Source organism: Pagrus pagrus (assembly GCF_965226575.1).
Source record: "Pagrus pagrus genome assembly, chromosome: 8".
Classification (NCBI taxonomy): domain Eukaryota; kingdom Metazoa; phylum Chordata; class Actinopteri; order Spariformes; family Sparidae; genus Pagrus; species Pagrus pagrus.
Window position 1 is genome coordinate 18,364,900 of NC_140192.1, and position 19,718 is coordinate 18,384,617.

Here is a 19,718-nt window from a genome sequence, read left to right on the forward strand (position 1 = left end):
ATGTTTGCATATAGTTTATGAATGAAAACAGGATCAAATGAAGCTCTTTGTCACAGTGTAATTATCACACTGTGAAACCCAAATGCACCATTAACTGTGCCTGTGAAGAAAATATGATTGTGTTTTGTGTTATTCAGTAATGATTTAAGGATCATCAGCTTTATTGGAGTTTTAAATTACAGCCTCCATTTGTCAAATGTTGATATGTGATTATGGACAGGACAAAGTCATGCAAATACTGAATTCTGGCAGGATGATATATTTATCTAGACTGGGTGTATTTCTAAAAGAAATACTTTGTAAACAGTTAAACTTTAATTCCAGGTGTTAAATTGTTTTTTATGGTGCTATAAAAACTATCATTGATTGAGAATATACTGAAAGGACAAATCACAAAATATTTCTGAGGCTGAGAATAAAAAGTGTTTGTCTGTGCAAAGTAACATTTGATTTTATTCATTACAAACTAAGTTACCATATCTCAAGGGCTGCAATAGAAACAGATGCATAATGTGTTTTTGTGAATATGACACAGGCTGCTAGCAGGCATTTTAAACATTTGAAATCAACATGAATTATTATGTACTTTGTAGTTGACTGTTTAAATTCAGAGTTTGCGCACTGAAACTTATACGGCTTTTCAAAATAAAATCCGTATCAGGAAACGTTTGAACCGATGTGATAAACTTGACAATTTTTAGGTCTTAATTTTGAAATATTTCCGTAAAAAAACTGAATTAAATTAATTAAAACATGTTTCCATCTATTTTCTTTGATTATATCCTTAAAAGTATACAAAGTTCATCCCCAGCGGATCTATTGTGACAGCTGCTCTCCACGCTTTTCCGGTCCGCGGTCAAAACTAACGGAAACACTTCCTGAACTGCCTGGTGTCACCTCGCCTGTCGTCCGGGGGCTGCCTGTCTGCCGCTGAGACTGGGGATGCTGCTGCAGAGATGGAGTTGAATCACAAAAACAACAAAGTGTCGGTCAGAGTTTGAGACAAAGGGAGGGGGGTTAGCGTTAGTTCTCCAACTGAACTGATCGCTGGATGGATTATTTGTTCGAAATAAGATAGGAGGAAATTTAAAAAATCAGGTTGAAAAATGAAGCTGCTGAAGCCGAGCTGGGTGAGCCACAACGGTAAGCTTGTGCAGGAATCTGTTGGACCAAGTTGGGCTTTTGTTGTCGGAGGGGGGTGAATTGATAAGGAGGCATGATGGTGGTGGTCGACACTTGTGTGACTTGTTCGTGACTTAATAGTCAATCACACGCCAGACTTAATTCAACAGCTGAACACACACAGCGGGTGTTTTTGTCAATATTAGTATCTCCCCTCGCTGTTCCAAATGTATTAATGTTTGCTAACCGTAGCTAGCTAGCTAGCTTGTTAGCCCCCCGGCTAGCTCAGATTCCCTGACGCTAGCTGACTTTACCTGCTAATTGACCCATGTCGAAGTTGCTGTCTCAAAGTGACTAATTGTTTCATGTTTTTGAGGTCGCAAACGGCATTTTGGTAGACACAACTTATTTTAATGACAGTGAACAAGCTCAACATGGAGCTAAAAAAAAAGTGTGTGTTGGTGTTGGTGAAGCTGTCAGTTAGGAAAGTTAACCGTTGGGGAGATGGCCTGAATTTAGGGTGCAGCTAACGACTGTTGTCATTACAGTAGAGTTAGGTAACTCACAAGATAAGTCAGTTAGTCTGTGAAACATGCCAGAAAACCACAGAAGCAAGAGATAAATTCATCTTTACCTTAACTAACGGTGGCAAGGTTTAGAGTCATCTGAGACTGAGACAGAAAGAAAATCCAGCAGATGTTTGGCGTATCTTGTTGTAATGCTTTTAGTGCCTGTGTACTTTGACGCTCAACATAATCAAGTACCAAGAGTTAGCTTCTTCTTCCAGTCTGCACAAGTGAAAATGTGTTATTTTAACATGTAGGGAGCCAGTAGACACATAACATTCGTCATTGATGGACAATAAAAGGCAAAAAAAAGAGAACTGAAATAGCAAAAGCAGCAGTAAAATATTACAATTAGGCATTGAGTAGGTTTTTTTTATTATCAGTTAATCTGTTGATACTTTGCACTATGACAGTATTGTAAACAATCAGTTAAACTTCAGGTTAATTAAAGGTGCACTATGTAGTTTTGGGGAAGAAAGTTTAATCAGAAGAGAAAGAAGGACAACACAATTTCATGCTGTTTTACTTTGTTTATATGTGGTGGACCCTGCCACCTTTCTAGCTTCAAACAGTGTTCTGGGGACCTTATTTTCATCTGAGAACAGCTTGTTTATTCAGTTATGTAAAAAATAAATATTTCTTCGCCAAAATAACATAGTGCCCCTCTAAGTAGTGAGACAGGCTCTTCACAGTTTCTCAGTCTCCGAGGTGACATCTTCAGAAGTGTTTTTTTTTTTGTTTTGTCCAACACAGAAATAAAAAAAATATTCAGTTTATAACAATATTAAACAGAAATGTATCACACATTTGAGGAGCTGGAATCAGTCTGTTTTTGCCTGCTAAAATCGACTACTAATTTAATGCACTGAAAACATGTAGAGAGACACACAAGCAAACATCAAGGGGTATAAGAAAATATAAGTTCTATAAAAGCTGGTTTGATTCTTTTTTATCACTGAATTTAGCTGCATAAAGACAGAGTCAAGGGAATTAAATATTGTATTTTAGTGATATCAGAGGATTTCACAAATTGGGCCCTATACAGAAAAATCCTAGAATACATGTTGAACTAATCCACAGTCAAGAACACAGCCAACACATTGAGATCATGGGCATGCTCTGACTTAGTTGTGGAAAATCACAGAAAAGTTGAGGAATTTTCCATCAGGTCAAGAGTCCGAAGCCTGATGTAGAAACACTGAGGTCACTGTGATTTTCCTGCGTTGTATGACAAGGTGTCCCGTATCATGTTTTTACCATGAACAACTTCATTCTCAGTTATTATTCATTATCTTACTACAACATCAGTCTAAAGTTTGATTTGAAAAATATGATTAAATGTTTCTAATGTGTTTCACAGGCAAACCCATATTTTCAGTTGACATCCACCCTGATGGGACAAAATTTGCAACTGGTGGCCAAGGTAAGACCAGTACCACTGTTTACGTCTTCTGGCACTGAACCTGCTTTGGGTTTCTTTGGGGTGTTTTATTGAAATACTGCATTTTCCTTACATGTTGTACTTGAATTGGATTTTCTGTTTTCAGGAGAGGACTCTGGCAAGGTGATGATATGGAACATGGCGCCAGTCCTCAGAGAGGAGGACGAGAAGAACGAGAATATTCCCAAAATGCTTTGCCAGATGGACAATCACCTAGGTAACCAGCCTTATCTGTAGTCGTTTTAATGTTGAATCAAATAAGCCTGTTGAATGTAGGAATGTTTGGTTAAATTATATATTTGTTGATGAATACACCCACATAGACAACTGTACTATCAACAGTACTGGTGGTATGGAGAGTTATTTCCTCTCACGCAAGCATGGACTGTACAAGCTAGTTGGCTGTCAGCTGTAGTCTTCTCGGTGTGTTCAACTGCAGCTTATTGGACGAGACACAGGCAATGGTCTGGTGTGTCTGGGCTCTGAGTTAGACTTCACACCAGGTGTGGCATGTTAGTAACATGTAGCACTACTGAAGTGTCCATCTGTCCAATCTTCACTGGGTTCGACCTCTGTTATGGCGTTACTGTCTTTATAACCAGCCGTCCTCTCGAAGGCACAGACAGAAGCTGCAGGCTGATTGATATCAGAAAATGAATGGAACATCCATGAGATTAAAAAACACTTGGAAGGCCGCCGGCGTTTATTGAGACAAGTTTTATAAAAAATAACACATGTTACTTTTTTTTCCCATCTTCTTGTTGACATCATCAGTCCCTGGTACTGACTGATTCTGCCCTTCCAAATATGACAGCCAACTCATGATGCATCTTTTGGTTTCAAATCCCGCTTAAATCCCGCTTGACTTCCTTTTCTCAGTGGACAAAGTGGCAGATAAATGCTGCTTCTCTATTTTCTACAACTCCTGCTCCTGTATATGCATCAATGTTTGTACTTCTTCTGTGAATAGTAACAGTAGTTAAAGGTTGGAGAAGTCAGATTCTGATGAAACAGTCGCTGGTTTGATTCTTTTTCCTCATTTATATTCTCCACGGGCAACTGCTGCTGCGCACATAATAGTTCTCCCTAGACAAACAGATTAAAATAACCTCCTCTGTCCTACACTACCTCTGACAATAAAACACAAGCTGCTGCAGTGTGGAAGGACCGAGTAAATGTGCCAGCAGTCGTTTTAATAATAAGAACGTTTTGCACTGCAGGTACCATTAATGCCCACTATAACTGACAGCTTTATCAGCACAAAGCCATACAAGGTATATTTATAAAAAGAGTCAGCAGGCGTGTTTGTTTTTCTCTGCAGCGTGTGTGAACTGTGTGCGTTGGTCCAACAACGGGCTGTACCTGGCGTCAGGAGGAGATGACAAGCTGGTCATGGTGTGGAAGAGAGCTGCGTATGTACACACAAATACACACAATGTACAAGTACACGTGATGTTTTTTAGAAGGTAAAACTGCGATTTTCAGACGAGCTTCTTGATTGTTTTCAACCAAAGTATGTTTTCTAAATTTAAATGAAATGTTTGATGTCTGTGTGTTCAACAGTCAGAGCTGGCGATAGTATGATATTGACCACGTGTGTGTTTTCTCTGTAGATTCATCGGCCCGAGCACAGTGTTTGGGTCGAGCAGTAAGCTGGCCAATGTGGAGCAGTGGAGGTGTGTCACTATCCTGAGGAACCACACAGGAGGTAAGACACACACAGAGAACTTATTGGACAAGATAAATAAAACAGGGACTGAGTCATGGACAAAAACACTCAAAAACTGCACTGGGAACCTTTAACTGGTGACACATCTCTAACCTATGTGTATGTGTTTCATATGCAGATGTGATGGACGTGGCGTGGTCTCCTCATGACGTGTGGCTGGCCTCCTGCAGCGTGGACAACACCATCGTCATCTGGAATGCTCGCAAATTTCCAGGTAGGAGGAACAGAAACCAGAGCGTCCCCTGCCTGTAGCACCACAGCTGGAACGTAGATCGATAGATGAGTCGCTGAATGGAAGTTTGAATGAATCCAAACTTGCAGTTCTGGAATAAAAAAAAAATAATGAAATGTAGCATTTGCAATAATTGTCATTTTAAACATTTTGCACAGTTCCACTTGACTTTGTGTCATTTCATTAACCAGAAGCAGAATTTAAAAGATACTTTGCAGAAGGGCTACATTATTAAATGAAAAGTTCAACATTTGATGAGATAAACTTTATTTATATCTTAGGAATAGTTGAAATGTCAATTCAGAAAGATATTTGTCTCTTGTCAGCTCGTCATCCATGTCTTTGTCTTCTTTGTGTCTCTCCAGAAATGGTGATGTGTCTGCGAGGACACACTGGGCTGGTCAAAGGTCTGACGTGGGATCCAGTGGGGAAGTACATCGCCTCCCAGGCCGACGACCACAGCCTCAAAGTGTGGAGGACGGTGGACTGGCAGATGGAGGCTAACATCACAAAACCGTTCAGCGAGGTACAAAAACACTGTCGCTGTCAGCTGTGTGATGATGCTGTGGAAACATCTGGATTGGTTATGTGTTTCAGCTTTTTCTTTAATAGGTCACATCTGTTAATGCACCTGCCAGTTCTGTCACATTGCACTGTTTCACCAATAAAGGTTTTATTAATTTTCTCTCTTCTCTCTCTGTGTGTTAGTGTGGCGGGACGACCCACGTCCTCCGTCTGTCCTGGTCTCCAGACGGTCAGTACCTGGTGTCAGCTCATGCCATGAACAACTCTGGTCCCACTGCTCAGATCGTGGAGAGAGACGGCTGGAAGACTAATATGGACTTTGTGGGCCACCGTAAAGCTGTCACTGTGGTGGTGAGGAAGTTTTGACCACATGTTCAGTCTTTAAATGAACACTTCAGCCAAAATGTGTCTGTGTACCGATGGATCTGGTTTCTTTCTCTGTAGAAATTCAACCCAAAGATCTTTAAGAAGAAGCAGAAGAACGGCAGCTCTCCAAAACCCAGCTGTCCGTATTGCTGCTGCGCTGTCGGCAGCAAAGACCGATCACTCTCCGTCTGGGTCAGTTCACACTTTGACAGGGAATCGAAAATAGTAAAACATATGAGTTAGTACCAGTGATGCGGGTTCCTGAGTGAAGTTTCAGATTTCACACTTTGGTTGTTCATGGTGTTTGTATTTGTTTCTTCTGTTGACTGTGAGAGATAATCAGAGATAATCCATCTCAGTAAATATAATGACTAATTTGTCTTTACTTCATTTGAGTGTCATTGAGTCATTTTTTTGTTTAATATTTGTGTAGACAAAGAAAACATGGCCCTTAAATGACTGCTCAGTTGAAAAGTTTCTGTTTAGTTAGGATAAACAAATGAAGGAGTCCTGACAATACTAACATCTGTTTCCTCTCCTCAGCTGACCTCTCTGAAACGCCCCCTGGTGGTCATCCATGATCTGTTTGATAAATCAATCATGGACATTTCCTGGTGAGTTGTGTAGCCTACCACACAAGTACATTTGGCCATGTTTGGACTGCCAGCACCAAATTTGTTTTTTGGCACATCCAGATGGATTTCTGTAAGTCTGGACAGCAAGAAACTATATGAAATTTGTATATTTGCAAATCGGATCCAAACCACATTTGGAGATGGTTTGACATGCGATTCAAAGTATCAGATTTCAAAGTGTCTTTTGTGTCATTTGCAATTCGACACACAACAACGACAGCAGCAGAGCAGAATCCATGTCGTTACTAGCAGAGCGGGTCAACAGTCTTAGGACAGTCAGACTGAAATGAATTGTTTGCTCCACAGCTTGACAGTGTGATTGTTTGAAGAGTGAGATAATGGATGAATGATTTCTCATGCTTCCCTGTTGGAAGCATACATAGTGACCGATGCCTACGCCATCACCATAGCAACCCATGCAGATAGGCTGGTGATGTCTGGACACGGGAATCCAATAGGATCTGTTGCTAATTAATGTGTGGTCTCGCTCTAAAAGTCTGATTTGACAATCAAATCTCTGATTTGCCTGCAGTCTGAACTTAGCCTTAGTGTCTCTCTCCCTTAGCTTGCTGACCTGTCACTAAGTCAAACATTGAGGTGACATCACTCACATAAAGTTGATCCCATAGATTCTAAGAAAGTTTTATGAATATAACCATTTTCATGGTTTAATTCATTCAGAATAGAAAAAGTCTGTCTGACCTTGGATTTTTTGTTGCGACGCCACAGCTCAGAGAAGGCTGACTGCCATAATTTATCCAGTTCTCTTCCATACTCTTATATCCACACAGTATGAGAAGCCATCACTGTACACCCTACTGTGTTTGTGTATTTGTCAGGACCCTGACAGGTCTGGGGATGTTGGTGTGTTCGATGGACGGCACTGTGGCCTACCTGGACTTCTCACTGGATGAACTGGGAGACCCGCTTAACGAGGAGGAGAAGGTAAGACACACCTCATGAAATCCCATCTGGCATCTCATCACGTTCTGATCCTCTGACTGTGTGTTTGTTTGCAGCACAACAGAAAATTGTTATTTACCTCGTGAAGCAAAACAAATTACTACCAAACTAAAATTAGATTCTGTTTGCACTCTTGTTTTAGCAACATTAAACTCAAGCCTTTCCACTCTTATACTATTACCCAACCAGTATGTTATGTGTAAACTTTGCTGCATTGGTGTTTTCTTTTTTTCATTTCACTTCTTCAAATTAATGTTCTTTCAGAGAAAGAGGGTTTGATTTTTAAGAGCTTGGTGTTGCCCAAATTACATCGCTCGTCTTCCAGGAGAACTTCAGTGCATTTTGTTAGTTATTAGAACAAACCCTAAAGCAGCTGTCGGACACCACGATTTATTTATAAGATTAGACAAATATTCACCTCTCTTATCTAGTTAGGAGTGTATTTTGCTTTAAAGCTGAGAAAAAACAGGTGAAGTCTGGATTAAGACTTGAAACCAGCTGGTTTTTCAACTCTTCTCACCTGATATTGCCACTAGTGAGAAAATGCAGGACAAGACTGCGATAAGTCAGTTTTTTATGTTTTTTTTTTTTTTTGGTAGCCCAGCTTTTTCTTTCCATCATTCCATCAAGAGCACTATGAACGCAAATCAAATTTCTTCTCTCTCTCTGTCCGTCGTACAGAACAGCATCCATCAGAACATCTACGGTAAGAGTCTGGCTATAACCAGCACCGAGGCTCAGCTGTCCACCACCATTATCGAGAACCCCGAGATGCTCAAATACCAGCAGGAGCGACAAAACTCGGCCCAGGCAAATTCTGGACCGGGCAGCGCTGGTCCCGAATCCTCAGCCCCCAAACTCAACAGTGTGATGAACGGAGAGTCTCTGGAGGACATCAGGAAGGTGGGAAACTGAAATACAACATCCAACAGGCAGCACAAAGTGTTGAACTGCTGTCGTTTAGGTTCAGGACAAATACTGGGTTCTGATAATGAATCAGAATTTTGTCAATCAGTGTGTCTGTGTGATATTTTTGTTTTTAAATACACATATTTGCATTTTAATATCACTTAATATGCTCAGATGAAAAATGCAGGCGGACTGTTCTGGCTCATAAATGTTAGATAGATAAATGTAGAAATTTAAACTGTTGATAATTTATTATAGATATTTTGACGATAGCAACTGACAATAGATATTTTAAATGAAACAGTTTTAGAAATAAAAGTCAACATAGGAGAGCAAATGATGTATACCAACTTGGAAACAGCACAAAAATTATGTTTTCTACTTTTTTCAGAGCTTAAATTTCTTGCCTGTTTTATTTTGTCGTCCTGCAGAACCTTCTGAAGAAGCAGGTGGAGACGAGAACCGCAGATGGCAGGAGACGAATCACACCGCTCTGTATAGCTCAGCTGGACACTGGGTAAGAAAACATGAAACAGTCTAATTTTCATTGGTGGACAGATTCAATACCTTCAATTACAAGATAACAGACAGCAAAGAAACCTTACAAACTAGGTTGAGATTCCAAAGGTAGAGGCTTGAATATTGTTTATTTCTTCTAAAAGTGCATTTGTTTGTGTGGAAACAAGACAATAAAAGCTGAATCAATACGTTACAACATAGGTTAATATAATACTGATATAAAAGATTTATCAATTGGTTAGTTCAACTTAAACAATCTTAGGTATTATTCCCTGAGAAATGCATGAAAATGTTGTGATTGTGAAGAAAAGAGAAGTTGTTTCATCCCTCGTGCAGCTTATTTTTTCAACCAGAAAGAGGCTGTCATTGAATTAAATGTTACAGTGTTAAATGTTGTTGCATACTAATCCTTTGTGAGGTTGACTAAAATGGGGTGAAAGGGGGAGAGACCTCGCTGAACCACTAAAAACAGATAGAAAGTCAAACCTCTCCACCGGAAAAAGGCAACAGCACAACAGGTCCGATATTCCCTCAATGACAATTAGTCCAGATCCAAAATGTGGCCTCAACAAACCGAACAGAGAGAGCGAGAACACCAGCAGTGGCAGCAGCATGATGCACCACCAATTAATGTGCAGCTGAGGTGGAAGCAGCAGCATTACATGTCGTTTTCCCTGGACTTCACAGTTCACTCTGCTTCAAAAAACATATTTTCCTCTTGATGATGATGACGTGATCAGAGCTGATAGAGATTGGATCTACTGTAGTATTGGCCATTTTGACACACAGACCCCAAGACTGGATCCTACCAGATCTGATTAGACCTAATATTATTTTGATCTCTGCCAGACTTGAGTTGTACAGTGAGTCTCTGCTAGTTACTGAGAGGATTCATGAAGACCTCTGGTTGAGTCAAAGTGACCCCCAGCTCATTAGTAGCTGTAGAATTAATAGTAGCACCAGTATTAATGATTATAGAAACACTGATCACCGTCTGTCTTTCTCTGCAGGGATTTCTCGCCAGCTCTATTCAACAGTGCTCCCATCCTGCCCTCTGGCTCCTCCATGTCCAACCAGCTCTCCTCCCAGCTCAGCTCTGACTCCAGCCCTGGACCGGCCTCTTCTCTGGGGCTCAGGCCAAGCCACGACCCCATGCTCACCTCACCTCCACCCAGCGGCGCCGTCAAGGGCCTGGAGGACAACAAGGACGGGTACAAGCTGATATCAAGCTGTTAATTTTCTGTTCTACCTCCATCGTTTTCTTTTTCTATGATCTTTCATTCTGTCCGTGCATGTTTACCTCTCCTCAGTCTCTTCCTGTCTTTCTTATTGTGTCTTATGATGTCCTTATGTTCCAGTGTGAAACCGTGTCTGCTGCTCACATCCGCCTCCAAGATCGAACCAATGAAAGCTTTGGACTCCAGGTTCACAGAAAGGTCAAAGGCCACGCCGGGGGTCACAGCCGCCATCACCTCCACTGCTGGACTCACGCCTCTGGACAGGTGATTGACTCAGTATAAGCGAAGTTGTTAAGGAGTGTGAGGTGAAGCAAAGCCCTAAAAGAGAACGAACTGTCCCCAAAACAAACTTTTCTGTCTGTCCAGCAGGCCAAAAGACGGCATCTCCGCCCTGAAAGACGTAAAATCGAAAGAAGACACCAGCAGCGACAGCGAGGACAAGATGGCTGCCATCAATAAAAACCTGTCATTTAGCAAGCGGAAACCCGAGCTGCTGATGGACGGAGGAGAGGTGGTGGAGAAGAGGAAGAAGGGACGGCCCAGGAAAGACAAGATGGCCGCTCCCATCGCCCAACCCTTCCCTCAGGTAAACAGATGGAGGGAAAAGATGTACGGTTGATGGATGAATAGAGGTCCTAATGATATTTTACTAGGGGTGTCACGGTTCTTCAAATCCTCGATTCGATTTGATTTTTGATTTTAAAGTCACAATTCGTTTGATTCTCTATTTTCTTTTTTTCTTTTAGCACAGACGGCTATGCCATTTTTAGATTAGTCTCGTTCAGGATCATTGGTTTTATGCCATGATAACTTATTTATTTTTTTTATTCTTAGTTTAAAAGATGGTCATGAGTGATATAATCTCCATTATTCGTTTGCAATGTACCACACTAAGGCCTAATATTCAAATTTAAATAATTCATTAACAATATAAATGTAACAATAACTTTTTTCACCAGTCAATTGGAAACTAACTGTAAACAAAAGAAGAGAAGTCATAGAGGGTACCTGCCACCTAGTGACTCTGCAGCGTGCACTCTTCACAGCAGATGTCATTCAAGTTCACAACAAAACATCAAATATGCCGCAGCCAAAACGGACTACTGTCATTAAAATGAATGGGAAAATGTGTGTTTTTGCCACAACGCCGGATCCAATGTGAATCCACTCGCAGCGCTACGACATGCTGTGTGTGTTTTGTTTTTTCCCCCACCTGGCACACCTGTTCGACGTGCACTGGGGGCGTGACTAAATCGTTGTCTCCACCTTTGATTTCGAAGGTTGAGATCGTGGCGTCATTTCGATCGATATCCGACTTACAATCAAGATCGTGACACCCCTATATTTTACATCTAGATAATCATTCATTTCTTTTGAAAAAACATTAATTAACCAAAAAAGAGTTATTTAGAAAATATATTTAGATTGTGGAGACTTTTATTAACTCTGTATTTAAAGAAAAGTCAGTCTTTTAACAGTTGAATAGATTTGAAATGTCTCTGGTTTAAAACATAACAGCCTTTTTAAATTAAATGGCAAGTTGTATTAAAAAGGTGTAGAAAAGCTCCTTTGGTGCAGAAAGTGATAAAAGTCCCTCCTCTTCCTGTCAGATAACTCCTCCAGCAGAGAAGGAGCCCAGCAGGGTAGCAGCTCCTCCTGCTGCCGTAGCTGCTCTCAAGCTACCAACACCAAGTATAAAGAAGGCCTTCAGTCTGCAGGTAACACACTCTGGCTGTCTGTGTGGGTGTTTGCAGTTCTCTGAATCTTTTGTGGTGGATTTAACACGTTTTAAAAACATGTTAAATTTATTTCATTCAACAGAACCACCTTTATGCACATTGAAGGCAAAAGCCAGATGTATGTGGATGTTTGTGGGTATTTGTCCATTATGTAAAGGGTATTAGATGGTAATATAGAGCTTTTAGTTGATCCTTAAATCCTGAAATATTGGATTTAAAAATCTCGGAGCCATGAATATGCTTTAGACGGTCTCTGTGATCTCCTTTCCACAAGTATTGTGTCCTGTTCTTTGAGTTATTCAGGTTGCAAATGTGATAGCACTTTCTTTGATGTTAGTCATTTTAATATCTTCCCCTTGGACCCAACAATTTCAAACTGCCATCACTAATGCACAGTAGTTTGACTTAATATGTTTTTAATACACTATCCTGCTTTTTATCTCCCCCTATTGGTGCACAAAAGAAAATGAAAAACAGTGCTAATGGAACCGATCCTTTCATGATAGTTCTTCATTGTCTCGTTCTACACATAATTGCAGAGGTTCCTATCTGGTTTCTCAGGTGGCAGTTTAACATATGACAAACAAAATTACACTGAACAAGAACAAAAGCAATTTTCTTACATCTCACTGATATTTTTATGTTCCTGCCTATTCTGACCTGCTCAGTACTTTCAAACTAAGGAGAGTAACACAGACCATACAGCGATTTCATTTTGGCCTCATTGTTATTATTATTATATCATTTAGGATAAAACTGTTTTCTTACATATGTGATAAGCTATAAATAAAAAAAATGTGTGTGTAGGTGAGCATGGAGCCGTCAGTGTTCCTGGAGGTGGAGAACGAGGTGACGGTGGTTGCAGGTTCAAGGCTCAGCCAGCTGCGATGCTCCAGAGACGGACGAGACTGGAACACACTGCTGCCCAGCTCAGTGGTCACAGCTGCAGGGAGCAGGTAGGCGGCTCCGCTGGCACCTGTGTTGTGACACAAATTGATAGAGCCTGTCCATTGTTTCACTTGCACTAATGTACTTTTTTTTTTTCATGTTATACATTCGTATTAATAAACAGATCTAAAACACTAAACCACTTCCTCCTGATCTTCCTCCCCCTCAGTGACGTCCTCGCCGTCGCCTGTCAGGACAGGATGTTGTCTGTTTTCTCTTCCTGTGGGCGGCGACTCCTTCCGGCCATCCAGCTGGCCACACCTGTGTCAGCTCTGCACTGCTCCGCCCACTTCGTCATGGTTCTGACTGCTGGAGCGACGCTGTCCGTATGGTCAGTGCTCATGTATTGTGTTAGACTTGATCTGTAGTAATTAGGGAAGTTTCCTGTTGTTTCTGAGCTTGTCAGTTATTTTTCCATACATTGTTATACACATTCAAAACACATTCTATAAGAATAGTTGTACAAATGCAGATGCATTATTTTATATAGAGAGAGAAATATAGATTCATGCTGATATATTGTTCAGGGTGTTACAGATTTGTTTTCTTCTGTACTGGTTGATAGAATATACAAAGGCAGTAAAGATGTTGCTGATATTGTTTGTAATAAAATCAGCGTGTTCATTTGTTATCTGTGTGTGCGCAGGGACGTTCAGAAACAGAAGGCTCTGGTGAAGAACGAGTCGCTGCTGACAATTTTAACTGGTGAGACACTGCAGCATGATCCAGCACATACCTCCCTCCGAAGTGATGAATTGTTGTGTTTTCATGTCTGTTGAATATGCGTCACGTAAACCGTATTTGTTATTGTCATTAGAGCTGTAAGTAGACGTGTTTTTTAACTCTGGACAGGACCAGGCTAGCTGGTTTCCCTCGCTTTCATTCTATATGCTATGCTAAGCTAGGCTAGGCTAACCCCACCGTATCAAACTCCGTCTCAATCCATTCCTCAAATGTGAAATGATCCTTTTAAAAGTACTTTTAACACATCAGAATGTATAAAAGGGCTCAGTTGAAGGCAGAAATTTGACAAGATTGTTTAGAATCACATTATATTGATGTAGGGAGCTATTTTTATCAGTCCACTCATTTAATTTCCCCTAAGAATTCATTTTATTTGTGTCCGTAGGTGCTGACATCACAGTGTCTCAATCTCTGCTGACTCAGCAGGGTGTTCCAGTCATTGGACTGTCCAATGGGAAATCTTACTGTTTCAGTTCGTCGCTGGAGACATGGTGAGTTTGAGTGACGCAGATCGAGTCCATTTTCCATTCCACCTTTTTTTTTTTTTTCAGCACTGATAGTTTTGCCATTGTTAGACTACTGAGTATTGTTTCTCGAATAAGGAACAGATCATTGGTTTCATGTCCTGACAGCTGTCATTTACGTTTTCAAATGTTTCAAAATCAGTCAGTCATGGAAAAACTACACAGTGCACCTTAAAGTATTGCATTGGTTAATTCTACAATGAATGTGTGAAACTACACAACACTAAACAATTCTGAATATAAACTTAAACAGTTACACTCTGTCTCTCTCAGGACTCTGATAGCAGATAATGGAGACTCTCTAGTCCAGTGTGCTGACTTCAGGAGCTGCCTACCTACCCACGATGCACCTGTGTCTTCAGGACCGCTGGCTGTCATGCAGGGACGCAACCTCAAGTACGACAGTAATATTTAACCTTCTTACCATCAGCCTGTCTTACTGCAGATAAAGAGGTAGATAAAATAATGTCTGTGGTCCCTTCAGTGCTGGTCGGCTGGCATCCCGCCTCTCGTCCACCCCTCATCACCTGCAGCAGAGCATGACACTGGCCTTCCTGGAGAATCAGCAGGCGGCTGCTCTGACTCTGCAGTCAGCGCAGGAGTATCGCTACTGGCTGCTCATCTACGCCCGTTTCCTTGTCAACGAAGGTAACAAACTGTCTAATGACTTCATCTTTTCTTCAGACTGATGGGAGAAAAATGATGCTAACAGCTTGATGCTAAGACTTAAGTGCGTGTGTGTGTCTGTGTGTGTTTCCTCCAGGCTCAGAGTATCGCCTCAGAGAACTCTGTAAAGAGCTGCTGGGTCCCGTCCACAAATCAGCAGCTACATCCTGGGAGCCCACCACTCTGGTACGACACTCGGCTGTCTGCTGGTTGAATTAATTTCATCTTCACTTCAAATGTTTTCACAAGTTTTGCCTTCCACACTTTAAGTCAATGTCCTCTCATCCTCCTGTCAAAAGCTGCTTCCTCTCTCACGGCTATAATCTCACTTTGATCCACAGTGATTACTGCGACCAAAGTTAACGGTTATCCCTGGTTAAATCTCATGTTCTGATGCTCATGCAGTTATCTGACAACTGAGATATGTTTGTATACATCTCTAATCAGGGAGGCAGCAATCAGTTTATTGTGGCCTGATCTGCATCCTTTTAATTGGCTCTGTCAATTTTCACACACTCGAGTTTTCACTTGCGTACAGTGTGCAGCAAAATGCTCATTCTGTCTTAAAGGACAGCGGAGCTGCAACAGCAGCATGTTGACGACAACTTTATTTAGCCAACAGTGATCCTTTAAAATAAGCTTTAACATATGTATATGTAACATGTGTATATTTATATAATGATTGAATTAATTATATCAATTATATTGTCTATAAAACATCAGAAAGTAGAGACAGAGGCTATCACAAGTTCCCAAATCCCAACGTGACGTATTCTTCCTTGTTCCTTTTCCGTTCCTTCCTTATTTTGTCTGACAACAGTCCAAACCCCAGAGATCGTGAATTTACAGTGAAGCAAATCAGAGAAACACAGTCAGAGAGGCTGAAAGCAGCAATTATTTGGCAATGTGCCAATTGTTGTGCTTATCAAAGTATTAACTTATTGTCAAAATTAAGGTTGATTAACCTGCTGTCGTTAACTTAATCAAATAACTGTTCTCGCTCTGCTTCATTCTTAACACCTGCTGCAAGGAATGTTGACTCATATTAGGCCATCTTTGTCTCTGCCTCTAATTATTTTCAAACGTATTAAATTTCACTGGTTTGTCGTATTATGTCGTCCTGTTTCATCCTGTTTTGTTTTGTTTTGTTTTGCAAACAGCAAATGAGTGAGCCAAAGCTAGCTCTGGCAGCTCATCAGCAGGTGCATTCATGTTGCTAACTGTCGTCATGCTTCCTGTGTGTTCAGGGGCTACGTAAGCGGGAGTTGCTGCGTGAGGTTTTGCCCGTCATCGGAGAGAACCTTCGATTCCAGAGACTGTTCACCGAATACCAGGACCAGCTGGAGCTGCTGCGCAACAAATAACACACACTGCTACACACACACACACACACACACACAGACTGACACAGACACATACTTGGACTCATCATGAAACCAGTCTGATTCGTCCCGGCTTGGTTCGGGTGAACTCCGACTGCTTTCCTCATCTTGGGAAGCTTGAAATGCTGTTCCGGCTGAAAAAACACATCCTGGGTGTTTTGTGAGAACTTGAATAACAGCCGGTCCACAGCTTTTCAAGTGCTTGGATTTTTCAGTGCTGTCACTCACTGGGGAGAAGTGGGTGCTTAAATTTTTTTTAATCACGATTTCAGTTTGAACTCTCGTCTTTTGTCTTTTTTTCCTGCTAAACGTGTTTTTTCTAACCTATGCACCTCTCTCCTGCACTCCTAATCATGAACTTTATAAGATTAACTTAAGAGAGGCGGTGATAGAAAGGTTGCAGGTTTGATTCTTGCCACGTGCAGCATCATCAGCTGTGTCCTGTTGAATCGCTCTCAAGTCTGTTTCCCTCCTCAGAGAGAGAGAGAGAGAGCGGAGGTGAGACGCTTATAAAAGAAAAATATAAATCAGAGAGGATGTAAAGGAGCAATATGCTTGTACCAAAGTGATGCCTTCACACGTAGAAATAACCACAAGCCTAAATCTGCAAGGTGAAGGAGATGTAGGGCGTCCAGACGAAGGTTCAACCGGGTTTTTAAAGGCTCATGACAATATTTCTTAACTGAATCTGTCAGTAGGAGAAGTTTTGACAATGTTGGTCTTTAAAAGTGACGATGCTAATACCAAAATGTGAGGTCACAGTGGAAAAAATGAATACATTTAGATCACCACTGGAAATGTAATTTATGTACTGAAAGTACAGGATGGACCTCTGGGAAATGGAGTCAGAAGGGATCTGAGAAAAAAAGGAGTTTTTGTCACTTTACAGCTGATTCTAACCCTCAGAGACGTTCACAGGCAAGTCGAAGAGCACTAATAGCAGGTCAGATGTGAGAACATAAAGAGAAGCACAGCAGCCACACTTGTATTTTGACTGAATTCTAACAAAGGAACAACAGAAGTCATGAATACAGTGTCAGACTGAATAAAAAAGTAAAAAAAACATAATTGTCTGATAATCAGGTTGTGGCTACGCAGGAATCCAGACGTGTGGATTAGTCGCATCTTGATCTTCAACTATTTACAACATCAATACAAGCCGTCGATAGACGGCATTTTTAAATCTTTGAAATCTCGTCACTAATTGTTCAACACAATGAATACTTTTTTTACTGTAATTTCATCAGCACCTCTAAAATCGAGATAATCAAGTATTTTGAAGCTGTTCTGTCGACCGAGTATTTATCAGTGTGCTTACAAAGTCGCGTCTGTGATGTGTTGGATGAAGGAATTTAGTACCAAACTCAGTCTTCAGGCAGGTCTCATCATTACATCTCAGATTATGTCATATTTACTGAATACCTTAGTGTCGTCTCCTCCGGCCTGTCTGCAAGAAAACACCCAAAAAGGCAGGGAGAGAATAATTTTTATTTGACTTTCATTTCATCCTCTGACCTGCAGGTTTTTGAACTTTTTTCCTTACTGTAAACAGGCACCACAGTAACATCCAAATAGATTAAGTGTAAATATCAGTAGCTGCTCAAGAAACACGTGCTGATGTCATCCTTCCTGGGCTCCAGTATCTTATAGTTGTATTTGCAAATCTCCAAGGTATATTAATAAGTAAGTATGTGTATCAAACAGGCCTCCAAGTAATCAAGACAAAATGTTCTCTCTTCACAAACACTATCAACTTTGCTCACAACATCTGGTGCAGCTTTTCTACTCATTAAATCCAACAAATAGTTTCTCAGTTACACACGTGATTGTTGGTTTGTCTTACTGTCCTTGAAATCATGTGAACATTTAATCAGACAGGGCCAGTGGAGAAATGTTTTATATATTATTTGGTCTGTTTCACTTCTTGTGTCTTTTGTAAATAACCAGATTCTCTTTGCTGCGACCTTGTTTATCTCTGCAAAACCACTGCAAAGACATCTGTTTTTCAGGACTGAGAGGGGAAAAGTTTTTGTTTTTTTTGTCTGACATCCATAAACTTGACATTTTAACAGGTTTCAAAGGTTGTGAAACCCAGCAACACCTCAATGAACTTCAAGAAAAAATACTTGTGTTTAGCCTTTTTGTCTACAGCAGCAGTAATGCACTCCTCTGCCAATTCAGTGTGTGTATATAAATGGAGAGCGTGAGCTTTGAAAGCTTGTTTACTGCTGTAATTCACTGCACAGTGTGAAGAGCAGCACTGAGGCAGAATGAATCCTCTTTCTTTACTAATCTGTACAGCATTTCTTTCTTTTCTGTTTTTTTGTTCAGGTTTGTTCTTTTGCTGTTAGTCATTTTTAAATGTTTGTACAAGGCAAATGTTTTTGTTTCCATTTTCTATAAGAAAAAGAAAAAATGAGCGGAGACGAGCTGAAATTTTGCTTTTGGAGAAAGAAAGTGAAAAATAAACAAATGAGGAACCGTTGGGTTTTGGTAATTTCCTGTCCGGTATTTCTTCACTGTGTGTTTGTAAGAACAATTAATGCTTTATACTACGGTCCTCCTAGTAAGCATTGGTTAATTGGTAGTAAGGCCCTTGTAAACTGCTTTTTTAAAGTATTTTGGGGGGCTTTTTATTGATAGGACAGCTCAGAGATGACAGGAAACCGGATGACAGAGGTGGGGGAGACACACAGCAAAGGGCCACAGGTCAGATTTGAACCCTGGGCTGCTGCAGTGAGGACAAAGCCTCTGCACATACCAACTGAGCTAATGGACGCCCCGTAAGCTGCTTGTTAACATTAATAGGACTACAACATTAATAACATTGTAAATGTGTTTATTGTTATTTATAAGACATTTATAAACACTGCACAATCTAGCCTGCTTAAAAACAATGAGTTTGTTTAAAAAATGTTTGTAAAATTACTTATTTTTATTTTTTATTAAATACCTCATTATTATTGTAAACATTCAAATTTTAAGTTTAATTTTCTTCTTCAAAACTACATAGTGCCCCTTTAACGTACCTACATATACTGTCATTGTTTAACAAGCTTTTTTTGTTGCTTTATTAAGATTAATACAGGAATTGATCTCCCTTTAGATCCAGTATCTGCAAAAATCATAGTTAAAAACAAAATAAGTCATAAGGCTTGTATTCATTTTTTTGAATTGTCTATAAACTGTTAACAAGTTTCTTAAAAATCTTATACATGTCTTAAAATCAAATAATTTACGTGTTTAGTTTACTATTATTAACACATTAATGTTAATAAGCATCTTATGGACTTATAAGTGCCATATTACTTATTAAATAACACTTATTATAAGGACCTTAAAGGTGCAGTATGAAAGAATTTGCGTCTTGTCAAATTCATACAAAAATTGGGCAGCATATTATCAGATTAACCGCTAACTGCTGCTTACTGTAGCAGCGGGTCTGGTGTCGAAGCACAGAGGGAGTGTTG

The 19,718-nt window shown here is 40.3% G+C and overlaps 1 protein-coding gene across 2 annotated transcripts; it reads left to right on the plus strand.

The window, feature by feature from the left end:
* The first annotated feature begins 873 nt into the window (after positions 1–873).
* On the plus strand, positions 874–18,745 carry hira (histone cell cycle regulator a). 2 transcript variants are annotated; one of them, XM_084359020.1, is made up of 25 exons: positions 874–1,143; positions 3,049–3,111; positions 3,236–3,346; positions 4,451–4,541; positions 4,743–4,837; positions 4,977–5,072; positions 5,456–5,616; positions 5,799–5,966; positions 6,060–6,173; positions 6,525–6,595; positions 7,456–7,561; positions 8,261–8,482; positions 8,920–9,005; positions 10,018–10,218; positions 10,366–10,509; positions 10,612–10,831; positions 11,856–11,963; positions 12,792–12,940; positions 13,102–13,263; positions 13,579–13,637; positions 14,062–14,167; positions 14,474–14,596; positions 14,685–14,848; positions 14,964–15,052; positions 16,114–18,745. In XM_084359020.1, the coding sequence occupies exons 1-25, from the start codon at positions 1,107–1,109 to the stop codon at positions 16,228–16,230; spliced, it is 3,063 nt and encodes a 1,020-aa protein (XP_084215146.1). In that variant the 5' UTR covers positions 874–1,106; the 3' UTR covers positions 16,231–18,745. The 2 variants fall into 2 exon arrangements, with proteins under 2 accessions (XP_084215146.1, XP_084215147.1); XM_084359021.1 differs by having other exon boundaries at positions 875–1,143; positions 10,615–10,831.
* Positions 18,746–19,718: the final 973 nt, after the last annotated feature.